This window comes from Mercenaria mercenaria, unplaced genomic scaffold, assembly GCF_021730395.1.
Source record: "Mercenaria mercenaria strain notata unplaced genomic scaffold, MADL_Memer_1 contig_3727, whole genome shotgun sequence".
In the NCBI taxonomy this organism is placed as follows: Eukaryota; Metazoa; Mollusca; class Bivalvia; order Venerida; family Veneridae; genus Mercenaria; species Mercenaria mercenaria.
In genome coordinates, this window is record NW_026461894.1 from 30,692 (window position 1) to 52,698 (window position 22,007).

At 33.3% G+C, this 22,007-nt stretch overlaps 1 protein-coding gene across 1 annotated transcript in view; it reads left to right on the forward strand.

The window, feature by feature from the left end:
- Nucleotides 1–8,024: 8,024 nt before the first annotated feature.
- Nucleotides 8,025–22,007, forward strand: part of LOC123530743 (uncharacterized) — a gene marked incomplete at its 3' end in the record, with an annotated part of 28,835 nt that continues 14,852 nt past the window's right edge. The window contains exons 1-6 of the mRNA XM_053534490.1: nucleotides 8,025–8,083; nucleotides 8,510–8,581; nucleotides 19,034–19,684; nucleotides 19,927–19,954; nucleotides 20,948–21,529; nucleotides 21,925–21,996. Of these exons, the coding sequence (XP_053390465.1) occupies nucleotides 19,052–19,684; nucleotides 19,927–19,954; nucleotides 20,948–21,529; nucleotides 21,925–21,996 (1,315 nt within the window). The remainder of the gene's footprint in view (nucleotides 8,084–8,509; nucleotides 8,582–19,033; nucleotides 19,685–19,926; nucleotides 19,955–20,947; nucleotides 21,530–21,924; nucleotides 21,997–22,007) is intronic.

Below are 22,007 nucleotides of genomic sequence, written 5' to 3' on the forward strand. Positions count from 1 at the left end.
CGTTCATCACTATTGTCAGTAGTATCATAACAGGCTTCACTAGCACTAACACAGCACATTCATATGGAACAAGAAGTGTATTCCTTTCATCAGAAGATATATATAGTAGAGTTACAAACCCTATGTTGTAGGGCGTCTTTGAATGGTGATCTTCTAGAATTAAATGACAAATTTTAAGGAATTGTTGAAGAATAAAATCTGGAAAGTAGATCCCTCGGAAGCACCGCGAACAATGCAAACACTGAAAATTGCAGACTCGGTTTGATTGAGTCTGTTCATGAGCAGTAATGGAAAATGCAACACTGCCCACGCCCCCTAGCACCGGCTTAAGCAGTTCTAAATGAATTGAAATCAATGATCCCGAAGGACCAGAAAATATAACAACACTGAGATGAAGTCGGGGCGACTTTTTACGGCCGCCACACAGCACTTAACACCCGCTGTTGTGAAGTAAATACAATCTGGAAAGTAGATCCCTCGGAAGCACCGCGAACAATGCAAACACTGAAAATTGCAGACTCGGTTTGATTGAGTCTGTTCATGAGCAGTAATGGAAAATGCAACACTGCCCAAGCCCCCTAGCACCGGCTTAAGCAGTTCTAAATGAATTGAAATCAATGATCCCGAAGGACCAGAAAATATAACAACACTGAGATGAAGTCGGGGCGACTTTTTACGGCCGCCACACAGCACTTAACACCCGCTGTTGTGAAGTAAATAAAATCTGGAAAGTAGATTCTTCAGCTTGTATGCGGTATCTGTTCCATATGTCTGAAAGTTGCAGTATTTGCCATTTCGTTGCAGAATAATAAGGTTCATGTCTAAGGATTTGTATTTGAGTTGTGCGATTTAGTTTTGCGAACTTCATATCTAAAAGAAGTTAAATTTTTTTTTATGATATTTGCCCTCTGCAGCTATGAGGTCATTGACATCAGAGAGTTATAATCACATTGTGTTGTCAGGTTTAGCATCCTTTAAAATACTTTCATTAACTCGGAAGGTACATGTAGTTATGTTAAAGAGTTTTTAATGTTTTTGTCTTGACAGAACACACACATTTTCCAATTTATTTGCTTAACAGATCTCCTTGTAAAAGTATATGAAGTTTGGTGCAACTTTATGTAATGTTTGCGTAGAGGCTTGTTCTATATCACCACTTAGCTTGTCTTAGTTCTTTGTGAAAAAATAGAATAACACTTCATAGGGGAAAGTATTTTGTCATTTTCATCATTGTTTTTAATTCTACTAATGGCATCATAGTTAGAATAATCTCTAAAATATTCTTTATTCATCACACTGTTTTAGAGATGTTATGTTTTGGGGCTGTTTAATTTCAAGTTTGCCAGATTTTGCCTCCTCATAAATGATGCACATTTCTGTGCTATCTTGAAATGGCCTCTTGAGATGTAAAGTCTTTTCTCTTTTCACTTTGGAATATTTTAACACCTATAAAACAAAATCATACTTATTACCTATCATTCTCAAGCAACTTTAGAATATAAAAAGCTAGCTTGAGATCATGACCATTTAATAGATATGTAATAGACTTCCGTTTAAGTCGGTGGTAGGGGACGTGAGAGGTGTTGCACATTTTATTACCTCTCGTGAACAGATTCAGTCAAACCGTGTCTGTTATTATTCTTTTTTGGCTGCATTCTATGCTTTCAAGGGATCTTGTTACAGATTTTATTAACATATTTTTATAAATGAACTTATCACAGTTACTGAAAGTTAAACTGAATACATTTTCACCAAATCTTAAAATATAAATAAGTCCTGATTCCATGAAGTATTCTTGACACCTCTAAAACCTTAATAATCATGAAAGAGTGTGTTCTTGCCATAATTATTGTATATTAATTAAGAGATAAAGCACTTCAAAATGTTTAGATAAGGATTTTAACAAAAACATGACCAGGCTCAGGTTGATATTGTAATAGAGACCTGGATTGTTTATACTAATTAGGTTCACATTAGACTTAATCTTAATAATTGTGACATTGAATGTTCACCAATTAGTATTATGTTAAGGTATTAAAAAGTTGATTATTTAATAATATATATGTCAATGTTAATTAAAGTTTAATTTTCCCCATCGTTTTTGTCTTAAATGACTATTTTATGACTGCAAATCATTTCAGCAGAAATATCGTTTCCTTTTTGACATCAAAATTCCAGCAGAAGTTTTCAGTCTAATACTTAGTCTCATTTTTTTATTCTATAAATGACGTTGGATACGTTTTCAATTGTCTGCAAATTCCCCCTTTTGAACCCTGTAAAGTACACATTTTTAACTTGTGGTATACTTTTTGTTAAATTATGTTCTCAGTTATACCTATAATATCAATCAATTAGTTCAAGCATATCTTAAAAATAGTGGTCATCTTTGCCCCCATGTTTTACCCTTTTAACCTTTTAAAGGCATTTGCTAAAAAGCCAACATATATTTTTGGTCTAAGCATACACAAAATATGTTAAAAAGGTATGTTGTACCAAATACTAACACAATGATTGTAACTTCTTAAATAAGATTGTATTTGCAAAATCCGGACCCAGTAAACACCTGACGTCGTACCGACGTTGGTTAGACGTTGGATTTTGGTCGCGACGTCGCCGACCTGAATCCAACGTCTAACCAACGTCATAACCACGACGTCTAATAGACGTCAGACTTAGACGTCTAGGAGACGTTGGAATTAGGTTGGATAGAAAGTCTGTTTAAATGTTTTCATTTATGAAATTTACTGGTGTAATTTTGCTAGTATAGTTTAAAGATGCCTGAACATGAGCTTATAAATAATAGTTCATTCGCACATCAAACATTATCATTAATTATGTTACAAAATTGCATGAGATTGTCTATTTTCGGAAACGGATATCTTTTTTACAATTTAAAACTGTTCAGGAAAAAATTGCATTCTATACACATGTATAAATTATTCTAAATTCACCATAGGATCTTCTTCTACACATGTTGTTTATTAGTCATGCCTTCGCGAGATAAGCCTGCATCGGTTTACACAAGTCTTCCGGTAATTTGATATTTGTGGGATAAGGTAGAGCAAGTTTATAAATACTTTACACAAAGGGATCCGCAGCGTGAGTAGCAGATTTTTGAAAGTTATACTTAGTTTAATAGTTATTCTTTTTAATGTTACGTATTCTTTCAAAGATTGATACATTATGTTTATCAATTTAAAAAGCAATTGCGTTTAACATAAAACTTCAATACATTTTATGAGGTTATAGAGATTTCTTTTAGAATTTAAAATGTAACATGTTTGTTTTGCACGTAGCAATTATGTTCTTTAGTAATAGCTCTAGCATACTTGTATAAGTTTTCAAATTTTATGAAATGAGTTTTTTGCCACTGACCGTTCCAAGGCGGTGCCCCACTGTGTTCCTTTGTTTGTTCGTTTTGTCCTCTTGTGTAGGCTTTGTGTGTGTGCGCGTGTATGTGTGTGTGTTCCTTTGTTTGTTCGTTTTGTCCTCGTTTGTTGGCTTTGTGTGTGTGTGCACGTGTATGTGTGTGTGTTTGTGGTGTGCACGTCTGCGTGCTGTAGGTTTCGTTTTGGGGAGGCTGCGATTTTGGTACGTGGCATTCCCTGTTTGATATTTGTCTTTGTTTTTTATGATGAAACTGTCAAATTTTATACATTTCAGATGGGAATTTTAGCGGAGTTGAAGTATCATGCAGAAATGACTAAACTTGAAAGTTTCAATTACTGGATTACCTTTTTTGGATTTATGATATTAGACTTATGTCCCTATCATGTGAAATAAAGATGATAAAATACATTTGTTGATTACTTGTTTGATTGCAAATTCTGTTGAAAATTTGGTCAGATTTTGGTTGGAAAGTGGTTAGATTTTGGTTGGAAAATGGTCGGATTGCGACGTCTAGCCAACGTCGGGATCCGACGTCTAAACGGTTGGTTTGCAAATCCAACCAAAATCCAACGTTAATCCGACGTCTATACGACGTCTAACCGACGTCAAATGTCTACTGGGGACTAGACTACTAGAAATATATTAAATTATCAATCGGCAAATTTCTGTATAAGCTGATTTTTACGTGTTTCTGAAGTATTTTGATGTCATAGATGTAGGTTTCCGCCAATTTCAGAACAAAACCGATAGTTACGGTACGGGGATTAGGAAAAGAAGCAAAATTGGTACGGTGTTGGGGTAAATTTCGACCTGTCCGAAGAAACTACTGTGAGTGCCTTATTTTATGAGTTTAACTAAGATTATTTTCTAATTCATATTATAATTCTTCTCTATTAAATGGACTGTTTCCAAGGACCCATAAATCGACTGCTTTGGACAGCGGAACTTGGCGCAACTGGCGGTCCAGTGCTGACCCTGTTTTTGGGTGTTAAATCTGTGACCACTAAACTGATGACCTGACTGACATAACCAGTAGGAGTTTCTCTCGTCATAAGACCAGAACCTTGTCCGCTATTATTCGCCTGTCTCCTTCTGTCGTCGGCCATGTTGCCACCATTCCCACCTGATTCGACAACGTCAACATTTCCGTCAAACCATTTCCATCTTGGCCACCTTGTCCATCAGTTTTTATATCATCTTTCATAAACTCTCTCTTGGCTGCGGGGTCGTCTAATCCTACATGTAATTCATTGACCTGTCTTTCCAAACGTTATCTCATGGCTCTCGATGAGAAATCCAATAAGAAATAAGATAAATTTGTTAGATAAAATATATGGTATACCAAGATATCATCAAAAGAGGGCAAATAATCCTGCCTGAAGCATATCGGCCATGAGAAAATTTAACTTGGTTCTGTACAAAAAAAATGAAAAGTAGAAATTTGTTATCTTATTTAAATACTTTCTACATCTAGATCTATCTAGATCTTTTTTAAAACAAAGTGAGTAGGTCTAGTATTCAATTTATTAAAAGAACGTGGTTGTTTTATCTTTTAGCAACACATTCGCAGGCATGAATATTTTCTAGTACCGTATAATAGATTGCGTTCGCCTAAGCCCTTATCACCTTTGTCAACGCTACAATGCCCTACAGGATAGTAAACAAAACAAAAAAAACTTTCATTTAAAAATTGTGGTTTTATTATACTGGCGAATTAGAAAATAAAATAAACTGACATTTAAAAAATAAATCTTATTAAATAAGTAAACATTAAAGCGTTCAATATATTTACAAGTAGTGTACTGGTGAAGAGTTGTGTCATAATTTCATGGAAACTTACCTTTCATTAATACTTAAAATGAATCCTTAGACAATTAGATAACGTAGATTAAGATAAGTGTATATGCTTAATTTTGCTAACTCGAATATTCAAATTGCAATTTCGTGTGCAATGTTTTAGAAGGCAAACATTGAGCATTTCAGCACGGTCAAACAAAATTCATCAAACTAAACTAAATCTTAAATCGTAATAATTTAACATCCGCAATTGAAAATATGTAATAACAATTAAACAAGATACTGAGAAGTTAAACACTTATCTTGCCGAAATAATGACAAGTAGAATCTATCTCTTTTTATCTCCTTCTTTTCTCTAACCAAAAATATTTTCTCTTTGACTCTTCCAGAAGATGTAGAACAAGAAGTGGCTATCAACGAACTGAACAGATTGCGAAATGGCTACAGGGAGACTCAAAAATTGTAGCTCCGATAACATTTTAGACTATCCTAAAGAGATAGTCATCATTATAACCATTATAGCATTTGCCTAAATTGCATTCTGCCGCATTGGTTAGAGAGTGATACTTCATGTCTTAAGCATTCTTCAAGGAATTTATATTAAGATGTAAAAATAACATTTTTATAAACTGGTGCAGTTTTGTTATGTTGATTTAGAATCTAAGGATCGCAGGATCGTCAGTTCGATCCTAGGGCGCGGCATATATTCTCCCTAACGATTTGATAAAAGACATTGTGCCTGAAATCAGTTGTCCTCCACCTCTAATTCATAAATATATTGGGGAGACGACACTCGCTTGCGAAGAACAGGTTTGTTCTGCTACAGAATCCCTATTAACATTTGTTAGGTTAACTGCCTACCGTTACATAACTTGAATAATGTTGAAAAACTGCCTATCGACCCGAAATGAATTTAAAACAAGAAATATCTTTAAAAATGATGGTCGGCGAATTGTAATAAGGAAAGAAGTTTATGAATTTTTCATCTAACATTCATCTTTCATCTAACATTTTTCAAATTGCAAAACTAAACACCGCACTTTAACAATTTAAATGGTTCTCTTTTAATTTTTCGCAAAGGTTTCGTAGGGTTGCAATTTTGTTTCGTGTATCCTTAGACGAATAATTACAGCAGTAGTTTGATGAAGATTCATGAAGCGGTTCATGAGAAGAGGTCATTAAACGTGTTTATATTTTTAGCTGAATTGGTTCCTATCCCCATTTGTAACAAAATAGCAGGAGACCTTACGATATTGTTACACATCGAGTTTGATAAAAATCTATTACATTTTAGTGGTTAATGCGAAGAAAGGCATATCTACTTTTAGCTATAGTGGTCCCTAATAGGGCCCAAGTTCCTATATAAATAAATTTGGAAGAGGACCTTATAATGATGCTCCAGACCAAGTATGACAAAGATCCACCAAGCTGTTCATGAGACGCTGTATCAAGGCATTTCTAGTTTTAGCTCTAGCAGCCCCTAAAAGGGGTCAAATGTCCCAGCTGAACAAAGTTGGCTGCGGGCCTAATAAAGATGCTACAAATCAAGTTTGATTAGAATACATGAGAAAAAATCAATTAAAGGATTTTTTTATTTATTATTTTTATTTTATTTCTAAAATAGGCCAACTGATCCCGCTTTAACAAATAGCATATTCACTATTCATGAATCTTTGGACAATGACGTCACACCTATAAAAAAGTTAAGGTCAAGCAAAACATACAATTGTAATTATTTCAATATTTCTGTTTCATAAGCAAAGTTTGACCGTAGTCATATCACATAGATAAACTGTATGCAGCGTACCTTCATTTCAGTGTAATGAGATTCAGTCATTATATAGCATATATATAATAAAACAGATTTCAACTGAGTTCAATATTTGCATACCATACTAAAGAAAAATATTCATATATAATAAATCAGTTAAATAATTTATAACAAATATATCAAAGCAAACAAGTACTCATTTTAATATGCAATCTGAATAAGTCACAAAAGCAAGAAACCTTTTCATATACAGACGACAATTGTAACAAGGAAAATCTTTTTAAAAGCACTTCTCTACATAAAAGACTCTTATCACACCCTTATTCATGTGATACACAGACCGTATTCAGCTCTTTCTTTAATTTGATATATGTTGGTATTTGAACAGGTTTTTATCATATTTATTAAACTTACTTATCATTTTGAGATATATCAATATTCTTGCTAAATATACTGAGCCAAAGTTAGCTTTAAAACTGTGAACAGCGTCGTTTAGGATAAACGTTTTGTCTACATTTCACTCAGCGTAGCACAATCAACAGAGTGAAAGAAATTGACACTCTCGTCCAATCAGGCAGAGTGTTGCAGAAATCTTCCATTTTGATAAACTATCTATAATGCGTTATCAAGTAGTTTGATTTGCAAACTGAAGTCACGTGGCATAGGTAACGAAAACGAATTTAGACGGCGTCGCCGAAAAAAACATATGTAAAAATTATTACTTTGTCTCTACATAACACAAAGCAGCCCGCCCGCTTAGCTCAGTAGGAAGAGCGTTGGTCTGCGGATCAAGGGATCGCGAGTTCGATCCCCGGGCGGGACGTATGTTCTCCGTGACGATTTGGTAAAAGACATTGTGTCTTAAATCATTCGTCCTCCACCTCTGATAATTCATATGGGGAACATGACTGAAATACTATTAAAAAATATACCCTTCCAACTAGATTGCAGTCTTAATCTTTTATGTTTACAAAATGTAATGCGTAATACATCGATCGCGCAGTACGCCTTTAAAGTATAGTTTACCCTAGATAACACTAACGCATGCGCAAAAACGAGGTGCATTATAGACATACCTGGGGCTAAAATGGCGGAGAAAAGTCCTGGAGTAATTTTGTAAAGACGGTAAATATTAACGTTCTTCTTTTACGTTTTCAAGTTTTGAACTAATACAAATGTTTATTTGTTTAACATAAAAACAATTTGATATGATAAGAATACCTACTTGTTCTTGTTTTGAAATCGAAAGTGGACTTTTTCTTGATTTAAGAAAATCCAACCGGAAAGGAAATCTTCAATAATATAACTGAATTTTTAGCTCGTTATATTGACTTTAAACGCGTCAACATAAAATAGCTAGCATGCGCGGTCCCTAGTCTTATTCACATCTTCATGGTTATATTAACAAAACTTTTAGTATGCGTATATAATATAGTTTGACAAGAAAAATGGAGCGAAACTCAAAAAGACCTCAAAATCGTTGTCAAACAGGATAAATGTCTAATAGGCTCTTGTTTCCGACTATATAGATTCACTTGTCTTTGGTTTCAGGTGAGGATCAGATACCACTTCAAGTTTCAGTCAAACGGGATCAGATCGATATTACGCATTTCTGAAAAGTTAGTAAGTGCATATTTCTAATTCTTTTCTTCAAAGATTATCATACAAATACTAGTAATTTCTAAATGATGAAAGGGGGACATGACCACATAATACACATATTTACCGTGTTTTATCTGCTATTGAAAAAAGCTTCCTCTTCAAAAAAGATATTTCCTCTTTGATAATCCTTTAATTTGCTGTAAAAATATATTCCTCCTTATCTGAAACAATACAGTCCTCTCCGAAAATGTTTCATTTTAGAAAAAAATATCTTTTTGTTTTGATATTTCAAAAGATTCATTCCTCTCTAAAAATGTTTTATTTGCTGTAGAAAAAGATATATTCCTCTTTAAATATTAGAACATGCACTTCTGTTTTAAAATGTTTGGATTGTTTTAGGAACAAATTGTGCTTGACTATACCTTTTCTTTCAATATTTTAGAGGGTGTAGATAAAGTTTGTTGAATTATGATGTTAAGTAAATCATTTTTTCCCATTACATGTGACTGGACTTGTATTTGCACTTTAAACAAAAGTCATAGACAATAATTGTTGTTAATGTAATATTGAATTTTAAAAAGTGGATTTTAAAATTCTCAGTGCCAAAGGTAGTCATATATAATACAAATATAAAACACTAAAAGACAAAATATGACAATGTACTGTGCATAAGAATAGAAGTACGTTTGTTGTTTAACAATTTATCATAATACTCTAATACCCTGTTCAGACTTTGGTTTAAATATATTTTAAAACGGTTTATTTTATCCAGTTTGAAGGTAAAGTGGATTAATTAAAAAAATAATGTAACATTAAAACTACCTCCAGAGGTAGTTTTAATGTTACATTAAAATTTAATCTACAATTATTTGACTAATGTGAACACACATGTGGAATATCTATTAATGGTTTTCCCACCAAATTTGACATTTTGGCGGGAGAATACCGCATGGTCATCTTTAGTGTTTATAAACAATGGATTCAATTACTGTGAATTTTACATCTCCTTCGTATATCTGCAGGCCTCCTTGTTTATTATCTTTTCTGTCATTACAAATTATTTCCTAAACAACTATGTATTCTTCCCATAATGCAACAGTGCTTATAAATATTCATCATGACTCTTGCATGTATACACCTAAGTCCACATTCTGCTGCTTAATGTTGCAAACTAGATTATATTTTAATGGCTTTTTTATCTCAATAACCAATTAGAGCCCGCACATTAGTAATACACATGTTCAGTCTGAACAGGGTATAAGATTAATACATTCAATATGGAGCTCCTTTAAAACATTCATACGGCTCATATCAGCTGTTTGCACAGACAAGGTTTTGTTTATTTTGAGATAAGGTCAAAATACACATACTTGAGCGTTAAAGTGTGAATTTATACTGATAAACATATTTAAGGGTTAAACCGTGTATTTTATAGTTACGTCATAATACACAAATATGACTGATAATATGTGTATTTAATGGCTACGTCATAATACACATTTATGAAGGTAAATATATGTATTATGGGGTCATATCCCCCTCTTTCATTATCTAAATATAGATTCTTCCATACGAAAACCATGAAATAATAGCACACAATGAAAACTTAGCATATTATTTACGTTTTCCATAAGCTTCGACTTCATTACAACCTTTGACCAACCTGAAGAATATCTGATGTCTCTCTGCCACATAATGTATTCCTGGCCCTAAATTTCGGAATCATAAGTATTACAATTAAAACGATAAAAACAAAAAACGCAACACCAACTTCAAAACAACAATAGTATGATAATGCTATCATTTTTTTTGATGACGATAGTGATGATAATGATGATGACGACGAATTAAATTCTGAATAATTATGTGATCTTTTCCTAAACACAAGTTCATCTTAATATAGAATTGTGGCTGTTTTAAAAGGACATCGGTCATTATGCTAGGGATTTTGCCCTAAGTTCAATGCTATTTCATGACTTCAGTACCTGATAGTTTTATATAACAGCTTCAAATATGATAAATAAGTTATATTCCTATCAAACTGCCACAAAAAAATAGTTTTATTTTATATTCGTTTTTTTCTGAAATTCGAACAGTTTGTAACTAAGGGTCGTATTTTTGAAAAATTTAAAATGTGTATTTTTAGTTAAAATAAGCATTGGTATTTAAGGTATGTCTACTATGAAATATTTTAACACAATAAATAAACTGATACCATGCAGATTATCTGTTTTATTGACATTTTTGAAAATAACAAAACGGAAAACAAATGGAACAAAACGTTTGCTCCCTAACTGTACTTCAGTTATTTCCACCCCAGTGCCCATGATAACACTGATGCATTGATCATATCCTATTGTTTGTTTTCTATATATCTACTGTTATACTGTATTTATACACATGTACAATACTGACCGAGCATTATGTGGAGGATTATTATTGAATACATGCAAAGGTGTAGCTGGCCATACATTGGCGTAGTTGGCCTTTTTAAGTTGAAACGGAGCGGTGCAGGAGACTGCCTATTCCACTGCGGGTTCAGGGATGCCTTACTTTTAGCATTATATATCAGTGGAACAGAACTTCACTAGCTAGTATCAACATTTATATAGTTAATATTGGGGTGTCTGTGTTAGTTCTTTGAGGTCCTTACTAGTATTTCGATTAGCTTCGAAACAAGTTTCAGACGCGTGAGCGAATTGATATTTATTCTGGGGCTGATGGGCGAGACAGTACTAGTTCTATGGGTGTAAGTGTAAGTTCTGGAAGGAACTAGGTTAGTTAATGAGATGGTGTCTGGTGTAGTTCTGTTAGGGTATAGGATGCTAGATCGAATAAAAGCAAATGTTGCTCTTAAAATGCATTCTATGTTCGCTTCAATTGTGTCCTACAAAAGGTAAAAATATTGCACCTAAGTGCACTATTCCCATAGAAGTTCGTCTGTGTTTCTTTGTCATGTTTACGTTGAAGACATATATGTAATATGTTGAAGCCACTTGCTTGGTTCTTGACTTACGACAGATGCAGTTGTCTCAATCCTGATGACACTCAATCGACGGACTTCGACTGTCAAGAGGTAACAGATCTGATTGAAAAAAATCATAAGATATACTTATAAGGATCTGTCTGCTTTCTAGCTTCACTTTTTATGTCCCCTATTTATTTAGTTTAGTGTTTTCGGTGCTTGAAATATTTACAAAAATGAATAAAGCTGTAGATATGTAAGGTTTAGGAAACATGCAATAAGTGTCAAATATTTATGTACAAATTTATTTGCTGACACCCTGTACGTAGTTTTTTTCAATTTCAAACACTTTCCCGCCTGTGACCAAGTGCCATTTTTGCAGCATACCTATATAATAATTATTTACAAAGGCATGTGAACTATTTTGTTGCGTCACTGTGGGGAAAGATGTTTAAAACGTAAAAATGATTTATGTTGATATTTTAATAAAAACGAGAATGAGAAATGTCTACAAAGTCTTCTTTTTTGTTCATAAACTTGTAAAATGAAGTCGCATTTATCAAGAAATGGTCTTCAACTATCGTAACTATGCAATTTCAGAAGTCTATCCCTATGTCACTTTTTCCTTAATCGGATAGGCAATCTGAATAGGAAAATGTCCGAGGTCCTTTCCGAAAGCCAGGACTTAAGAAATAACTTGATACTGTAAATATTGTTTTGTCTGGTACATTATTTACATTGTATTATGTTTTATTTAATACAAACGTATACATGTTAATCATGTATTTATTAATGGTAATCTCAATGCAAACTCCTTATGAAATGATTTTGGCATTGATAATTTGGTGTAAAATATTTCTATTGAAAATTTCGTATGCATAAACCATTCACCAATATCAAGAATATTATTTTCAATAGACAGTGACAAGTTGAACAAGTAATGTTAGCTTTATCACAGATAGATGTTTATTCATGCCTTCAAAAGAATCGCGGAATGAATGGTCTGACCTATACGGTGGCATAGCGCGGACATAGGAAATATTTTATTTATCACGTGCGCACGTGTTAGCTACCACGTGCGAACATGGTAAATAACACGTGTGCACGTGATAACTATCACGTATGCATGTAATACTATCACGTGCGCACGTGATAGCTAACATATGCGCACGTGTTAGTTGACCAATGAGAAAACGTGACAGATCTGCAATTTTTCATAAAGAAAGTCGGTAGGGAAGTGTTATTTTGTAGTTACCTGTAATTTATAAAGTAAGTGCTTCTTGTTTTTGAAGATAATGGCTGATATCTCGATTAGTTTCGTTGGTCAGTTATTACGTGCGCACGTGTTAATCAACACGTTCGCACGTGGTAGCTAACACATGCGCATGTGATAAATAAAATATTTCTTATTCCCTCTCTGCCACCGTAGAACTGGCATAGAATGGGTTCACGTTTATTTTGTATTCATATATTATTTTCAAATAATTAAAACAATTGTTAAGGTGCCGCCACAATCACAATTAAATAGCAGTTCATATTTTCAGGTCGAGATTTTTTCTCTCGAATATTGCACTAAAGTCAATAATTTTGTCATAAATTATGTTCAGAATATCTATTTGAACATATGCACGTATATGGCGTACCGTTAGGGTCGAAAATGCCGATTTAGCTTTAAGACAATTCGATTTAGTATGACCCAGGGTCGGACATATTCCAATTAGTATGACCCTGGTTGAGAATTAGCTTAAAGCTATTTCATTTAGTACGACCCAGGGTCGGACATATCATATTTAGTATGACCCAGGTTCAGAATTAGCTTAAAGCTATTTCGTATTTAGTACGACCCAGGGTCAGACATATCGGAATATGTCCGACCCGGGGTCATACTAATTGTAAATATGTCCGACCCAGGGTCATACTAATTGTAACAATGTCCGACCCAGGGTCGTACTTAAGATGGCTGCCGTAATTGAGGGTCATACTATTTCGGAATTAGCTTAAAGCTAATTGGAATATGTCCGACCCAGGGTCATACTAATTGGAATATGTCCGACCCAGGGTCGTACTAGTTCGAATTGTCTTAAAGCTAAATAGATTTATCTTAATTCAGGGTCATACTAATTCCGAATTGTCTTAAAGCTAATTGCAATATGTCTGACCCAGGGTCATACTAATTGGAATATGTCCGACCCAGGGTCGTACTAATTCGAATTGTCTTAAAGCTAAATAGATTTATCTTAATTCAGGGTCATACTAATTCCGAATTGTCTTAAAGCTAATTGCAATATGTCTGACCCAGGGTCATACTAATTGGAATATGTCCGACCCAGGGTCGTACTAATTCGAATTGTCTTAAAGCTAAATAGATTTATCTTAATTCAGGGTCATACTAATTCCGAATTGTCTTAAAGCTAATTGGAATATGTCTGACCCAGGGTCGTACTAATTCAAATTGTCTTAAAGCTAAATGGATTCATCTTAATTCAGGGTCGTACTAATTCGATTTAGTATCATACAAATTGAAATTGTCTGACCCATGGTCGTACTAAATGAAATAGCTTTAAGCTAATTCTCAACCAGGGTCATACTAATTGGATTATGTCCGACCCTGGGTCATACTAAATCGAATTGTCTTAAAGCAAAATCGGCATTTTCGACCCTAACGGTACGCCATACACGTAAAAGGGTTTGCATTTCACTACCTGTATTATGCTTATTTTTCTCTGGCTAAAATGACAAAATTATGCAATTTTACATTTAGTCAAATTCAATATATATTTAATCATGTAAAAAAATGAATTACAACCAATTGTAAAGCAGACCGTATATAATAGTCTTAGAGAATTTATTTTGAAATTTTACCTGGTTACTGAATTATACACAAAATATCCAAACACCATCAATTTATCCAATTTGTAAATCTGTTCACACATAATGTACAGTTACATAATAACAGGTGATATTATAGACAGACATTCTTTATTTCCATATCAGGTTATACACACGGCATTACAATTACATGGTATAACAACATGATCAAAATAAAAGTACAAGAATACGTCAAATAAATGGTGGGCTAAAACATAAATATGGTGATACGAATCAATAATAATGCTCACAAAAGTACCAGTAAATTCACTGTAAGGTTTCACTTTAAGATTTACGATCTACGGGGGAAACAGAGCTGAACAACAACAACAATAATAATAATAATGAAGGAGTAGCTTTCAATTTTCTAGATGTATACTAAAGTAATCGTGGGAATTAGTTCAACCTTCTGCACTTAAAAAGCGTGAATTTAGCTATTTTAGCAGGTATTTACAATCGTAGTAAAATTGACCTATATATTCATTCATTGAAAAACAAGGCACGCATAGCACGGGAATATCGACCTTACAAACATGTGACAATAATGTTGTTGATTTGGGTCATTCAAAATGGATTTATCTATTAGTTAGTAAGTATTAGTATTTTGTTAACGTTTTAATAGTTTACAAACTTATTTTGTAACTTTCAGTATGTATGCAACAAATTGTTGCAGCTGTTTTAAAGTTTGAATATCGTCAGTGTTTAATAATTGCTTAAATGATAATATATTTGGATGTCTAACAATATTACTGGGAAGCATTTTTTCTCGAGTTATCTTAAGGTTTAGGAGTATATCACCAAAACACAGAAATATTTTATAAACGAAAAACATCGTTACCAATATTTTACCTGACCATTACATGTTCTGCCGTACTGTCCCGTACTGAAAATATTCTGAAAAAGTTGTCCCCCTTTGAAAATGAATGCCATTTGTAAAGAAATAAAAATAAACAATCGCTGAAAACTGTGTTCCACCTAGTTATGTAAAATTTCAACACTCGCACGCTATTACAAATGCATCAAAACAAACATGTGTAACAGTTCCTTGAAAATGATGAGTTTTTAAAAGCGCTTGACTGTCTGGAAGTGGGGCCTGTTTAAACAGTTCTTTTGTTCGGAATTCAATGCTTATATCAGTATACTGACACTTGTTTTATAGAGTAATATAAGTAATATGCACGCTATCATTACAAAAACAACAAAACAAGTGTCAGTATACTAATATAAACACTGAATTCCGAAAAAAAGACTGCCTAAATTGGACCCATTTCCGGGCAGTCAAACGCTTTCAAATACTCACCATTTTCTAAGAACTGTTACATGCGAGTGTTGAAATTTCACATAATTAAGTGGAACACAGTTTTCAGCAATTGTTTATTTTTATTTCTTTACAAATGGCATTCATTTTCAAAGGGGGACAACTTTTTCAGAATATTTTCAGTACGGGACAGTACGGCAGAACATGTAATGGTTAAATGAAATATTGGTAACGATGTTATTCGTTTATAAAATATTTCTGTGTTTTGGTGATATACTCCTAAACCTTAAATCTTTTGCAACATAAAAGGACATGGAACTCATCTCCCTATTCTGACGGACAATACGTACACTTCCTATTTCCATATTCTTTATAACTATTTTTCCATCGCCCAGTTTCTACTGGGAGTTTGTGATTTGCTGTTCTGAATTTCAATAGTTTGAGACTTTCGTGTCGAGGTAAAATTTTTAAGTATTTTTCAAAGTTTATGTTATCTTTAAATAGTTTATACATTTTTCCTTTTGACGATTTTTCTAAATCGGAGGACCATTTTTGGAAGAATTGATTAATCAGACTTTCCTTTACTAACTTGCTGCTGTTCCTAAAATTCAAATTTCTTTGATTCGTCCGTAAGTAGGAGTATCCAGTATTGTTCAAGATATCATGAATGTTTTTTAACCATCGAAAATTTCTGAAATAGTTAGAAAATAACATTGCTTCGTCACATAGATAGGATAGTTTCGTGTTTTAGAGAGAATCAATCTATTCCAAAATGCGATTATTCATAATTTAACTATTATTTCGATGTGATATCTTCCTAACTCTGCATATAAAATATACATGGGTGTTGACTGTACAATGAAAAACTATCTTATCCTCCAATATAAATAAATAAAGTTAGTGCAGTGTTGCATTCAACAATCGACGTGTACTGGTTTACCAAGCTAGCTGTGGTCAGTAATGCATGTACAAACAACTTTTTCAATTAAATTTACATGGAGTTGTATTTTTTTGTCAAATGCAACAACCAGGAACAATTTTGACAAACTTTCTATAAGATTTTACAGTATACATATACATCAAAAAGAACTAAATTTTGTCTTTTGTAAATATGTGTTAAATGGAGTTTGAATGCCCTTTAGATTTCAATATGTTAGGGTAAGTTTTCGGTCTAAACGAGACTCAAACATTTCCCAAACGGCGTAAGTACTATAAATCATCATGTGCTTCAATGTTGATGATAATTTGACCAACTGTTAAGACTTCATGCAATTTTCAAGAGAAAAATACTCGGTCTAAAAATATAAACTGCTTTTGAATTGTAACTGTGGCGGCCCTTTAAGCAGTAGTGGACAACAGTTTCATTAGTTGCGGAGTCCTAACAAATCTGGTACAGCTTCATTAAATAAAATAATTCAATTTGTATTTTGTAAACAATGTGTAAATTACAAATGTTTCATTGCATATTGGAACAAGAAATTGATTTAACATGACATTAAAAAGGAGGAACGTGTCTTTATTAACCGATTGGAGTTATAACTTGGGCCGATGTACAATTTAAACATGATATTAAGAATGGACAAAACAAGTATAAATATGTTCAACAATGCTTTTATTCCTTATGTTTCTGTTTAATAACCGGCGTCAGATCAATACAATTACGCGACTGCGTCTTTTGACATAATAGATGTACTCTGAATTTTATAAGGAGTGGTCATGTTCTATTACCTTAGACTGCATGTCATCCCCTCTTTAGCAGTTGGTCTGAATACACGCCTGCTGTGTAATGTATATATATCCGATACCCAGTTTTTTAACGTAGTGTAAAATTATCACTTCGCACGCAATGATTTCGTAACTTGACAGATAAACCGTCAGATCAAAGGATTGTTGACAATACATGTGGTAGCCTTTCATATAGTATTTTATTCTATATCTATTTTATCTATCCAATCGTGAACGTTCATTCGCAACACGTGACCGTACAATATATTACCTTATTGGATGCACGTGCGTACAAAAAACTGTACTTTTCTGTATTTGGACGGTTGAAATAGTCCCACGTTAAACATACGATAAAGCTCAAAACGCGTGAAAGTGTTCCAAATGTAGATCGGGTGAAGTAGGCGCTCTATGTACAGAGTTTTATTATGCGTCTTGAAAACAGGAAGGCAGAAATACTATGCTCAGTGAATAATCTTTCTTTAAACTAAAATTAAATAGATATAGAATAAAAAAGGTTTTTAACATTTAACTGTACAATGCAAGATATATTTGGACTCGTACCCAGCTGGGAAAACCATATGGGACTCGCCTGGCGGCTCATCCAATATGATTTTCTAAAGCTGGCTACTCGTCCAAATATATCTCCATATTGTACAGAACAATGGTAAATAACATTTACTTTATGAATGTATCATTTTAAAGAAATACCTAAATCTCATCGAATTTATGAAGAAATACCTTAAAGACTATTAAACTTCCGTGTTGTATTTATTTTCATCGTTTTAAGTTTCAGCTGTATAAAATTTATTATCTGATTTTAAATTATTGACTTCCCCTGACCTATTATCTCTTATCAATAATTACTATACCATATCCAGTTGATATCATGTATTAGTTAATACTTTGAAGGTACGCAATTTTGCAATGTTGTGTGCACATAGACAGCTTAGACTTACCTTCATTGTCCTTTTAAAGTATCGGCTATGCGTATATTAAGCGAATTTCTCTCTATACTTTCTAGAGCAGTCTTTTTTTTCATAGTATAACTGTTACATTAATTAGAATTTTTATTAAGTACTGTTAAAGTATGTACTGCACCGTGTTGTATTCATGTTTGAACAGATTCTGTTCGTTCGGTCTCCCGTTACTGACCCTCATCAGAAATTTAAATCGCTCCCTCTCTACCTGTATCAGAGTCGTTTATCTACAAAATACACAACGTAGGTTATACTGCACCCAGTAAATATCCTTCGATAAGTGGGTTAGAACAATAGTCATATTGCTAACAAAGCAAGTCGATATTGACCTCCGGGAAAATTATTTGCAAAATATGTCATTGGAAAATTCATATCCTGCACTGTACATAACGTATTTCTACATTTTTCAAAGGAGCATTAGAATCTTTGATTGTACATTTTGTATTTATATAAAACACAAATCAAATGGCGAAGCACGTTCAGTGTATGATACACTTTAAAAGCTTATGGATTCATTGAAAGTGTTTTTGTGTGTGTTTTGTCAATGGGAAATAATCGTAATTCTTTATTTCAGTTGTCGACTTGCGGTTTCAATACTAGAAAATGAAATACCTCAGACAAAATTGCAAATTTATTTACTGGATAGGTCTTAGATTCATTTATGAATACTTGTATTGCAGGTTATATGACTCACAGCTATGTCTGACGATCCGGAGGAAAGTGGATACTATTTGCGTCTCGTGTCTATGTATATGGACATATGTACAGAGACTGTTCTAGGTGTGTTTGTACATCATTCACCAGGAAAAGATGCTGAAACATTTCTCAAGGCAAACCAACATGCTATTATAAAAATGAAGACCGATCATATCCTCAATGAACAAGAGTGTGCATCACTTCTGCAGAAAGGTACACACGTTATGAAGAATCCACTTGATCTTAATCGTTTCGATGTGTCCTTATTGATAACTCTTGCAAGAAACCTTTTCACTAGTCAACAGCTTCCACCTCCCGCGAAAGGATGGAAGTACCCACCAAAAAAGAAAGACAAGTCTGTAGCTGCTGACCTAATGCGTCTAAAGGCAATCAGAAATGTTATTGTTGGTCATTATCCGAGAGCACGATTGCCAAAGCGGCGATTTGACGATGAGTGGCAGAAAGTGTCAGAAATAATCCTTAGATTACAACAACAAATTGCCCCTGGAAACGAAGTACACATTGAAAAGAGAATTGAAGAGTACCGTGTGCAGAGACTAGACCCTAGTGTTGAGAACAAGTATGATGAGAAATTAAAGGAATGGCACGAGGATGTGACTAAAGTGCAGGATCAGGTAATAGCAACTAAACGAAATTAATTTGTCTGTAATAGAATACATGAATAAAATATAAAGTAAATGTTGAGCAAAATTAACTATTTAAATTGCTAATTGTACGATAAAATATTAATCATGAACTTATAAGAATTTAAGATACTGAAATATGTAAAAATTCAAATGTACATATTTGCGCACAGCTGCATAACGATGAAAGATAAGACAATAACATGTAGAATATTCTTATTTTTCACGCATAGGTTGAAGAATTAATAAAGAAACTTGAAGGTACTGTAATTTTTTTCTTATTCATTTAACACAAATTAATAATCGCTAAAATGATAAACAAAATAAACAACTTTAAATAATCCTTTAATCAGAGGCATTCTGAGTTGAAATTTCCTGTTTCTATTTTACCTAGTCTATGAAGTAAAACTTTACATCATTTCATGAATATTAGCTCTTTAAATAGAACAACACTGATAGATAATTTTTACGAAAGCCTTAGCTGTAAATACGCTACCTTACACGTAGCTCTATAGGAAGAACGCAGACCTAGGGATCGCTGGGCCGTGAATTCGATCATCGGGCGAAGCGTATATATACATTTATTAAATTAATGATTTGATAAAAGATGTTTCATCTTCTACCACTGATTCCTGAAGAGAAGTCAGCATTTACTTGCAGAGAACAGGTTAATAATGGAAAAGAATTTAGGTACACAGTTTAGGTTACACAACTTACATAATGTTTAAAAACGGTGCTTGTCGCAGACTTAGTGATTCTATAATATGTATTGTTTGAATTTTCCGGCGGACCCTATCCTTTTATTTAAGTTCTCCGTCGGCAATTATTCGTGGTATGCATTTAACATGTATTTCATGCTTTTCATGCCTTTCTTTTGTTTTAAATAGTATTCTTGGCGGGAAAGCCTTATATAAATAGAATGATTTGAGTCGTCTGTGTTTACTCGAAATAATTTGGTGTAATTACGGAAGGCTGTGTTCATGATAAATTAATAGATAAAAATTAAATGAAATAATTTTGATAATAAGGTTTTACTTTTGTTTTATATCCAATGTGTGGATGAATAAGGTAGGTATAATAAAAAATAAAATCAGGATATCCACGACAGTACTATACCAAAGACAAGCAGACAAACAAACAAATTATGTGTATAGACGCGGCAGTAGATAACTAACATTTATACTTAGATGTATTATTTTTATCGCTATTTGTTTTAGCCGTTTTTATAATCTACTTTCGAAATTATCTATTTAGATTTTGACGCCTATTTCAAAAATAAGAATGATCGATTTGAAAGGTATACAAAGCTACTGACCGAAGGAGGCCAATTTGTATTATCAGCCCTTCTCGATAAAAAAATAGAAAAGCAATGCATAGATCTAAGAAGCATACTTGATGACAAGGAAGACATTCTTAAGAGGAATATAACTGACTCAAAACAATTAGATCTTCTTTACCCATCAACTAACCAAACAAATCCATTGGATACGTCTTCGTGGGATGTTTCTCTTCTTTCGACAGTCATCCTGCTGCTTTTTAACGGTACACAAGGAAGCGGTATAAACCAAGACGTAAAAAATATAGGTGATGCTCAAAGAAATTATGCAGATGCTGCGCTGGTAGCGTTAGACAGTAATGCGTTTGAAGATTATTGGACAGACCTAAAAGCAAGTATTAAAATTGTTTCTCGCGAACTTGATGGAGACAAGGCCGCTCGATGTCATCAGATATTGGAAGAATGCAAGAAGAAAATATCGGAGGAAGAATTTCAGACTTACATGGATGAACTAAAAGCAAAAGGCTCTCAAATGAAATCATTTACTGATGTTTTTAAAGGTATATTGCATTGTATTTACTTTAAATCTACATTTTTTTACAACTTTGCCAAAACCATCATACACCTTAAGTATGTTACTTACTCACATTTCATGTGATGAAATTTACCTTTTAAAGCCATCAGTTTCAAGACTATTTCATTTTATTTAGCGTACACAAAATTGTGTCTAGTTATAACAAGATGTTTACATCCTTTAAACAAAGGTCTTAATATTCACGAATATATTGCAATGCATATCAAAAACTTACTTTTTTACACTCATTATAATGTTGTTAAAGAAATGCAGTAATTGAAGCATCTTTTCCTGTACTTTCAGTTTATTAAGTCACCTCAAATTATTCCTGTTTCGAAAAAGGATAACGCTATTGACGAAGCAGAATGCTTCTTGTTTCAGATACACTCAAGAAAACTCAAGAGTTTCTACAGGACATGATAACACATGGAATCAATTTCAAAAATGGTCACGGTATGTTTTAA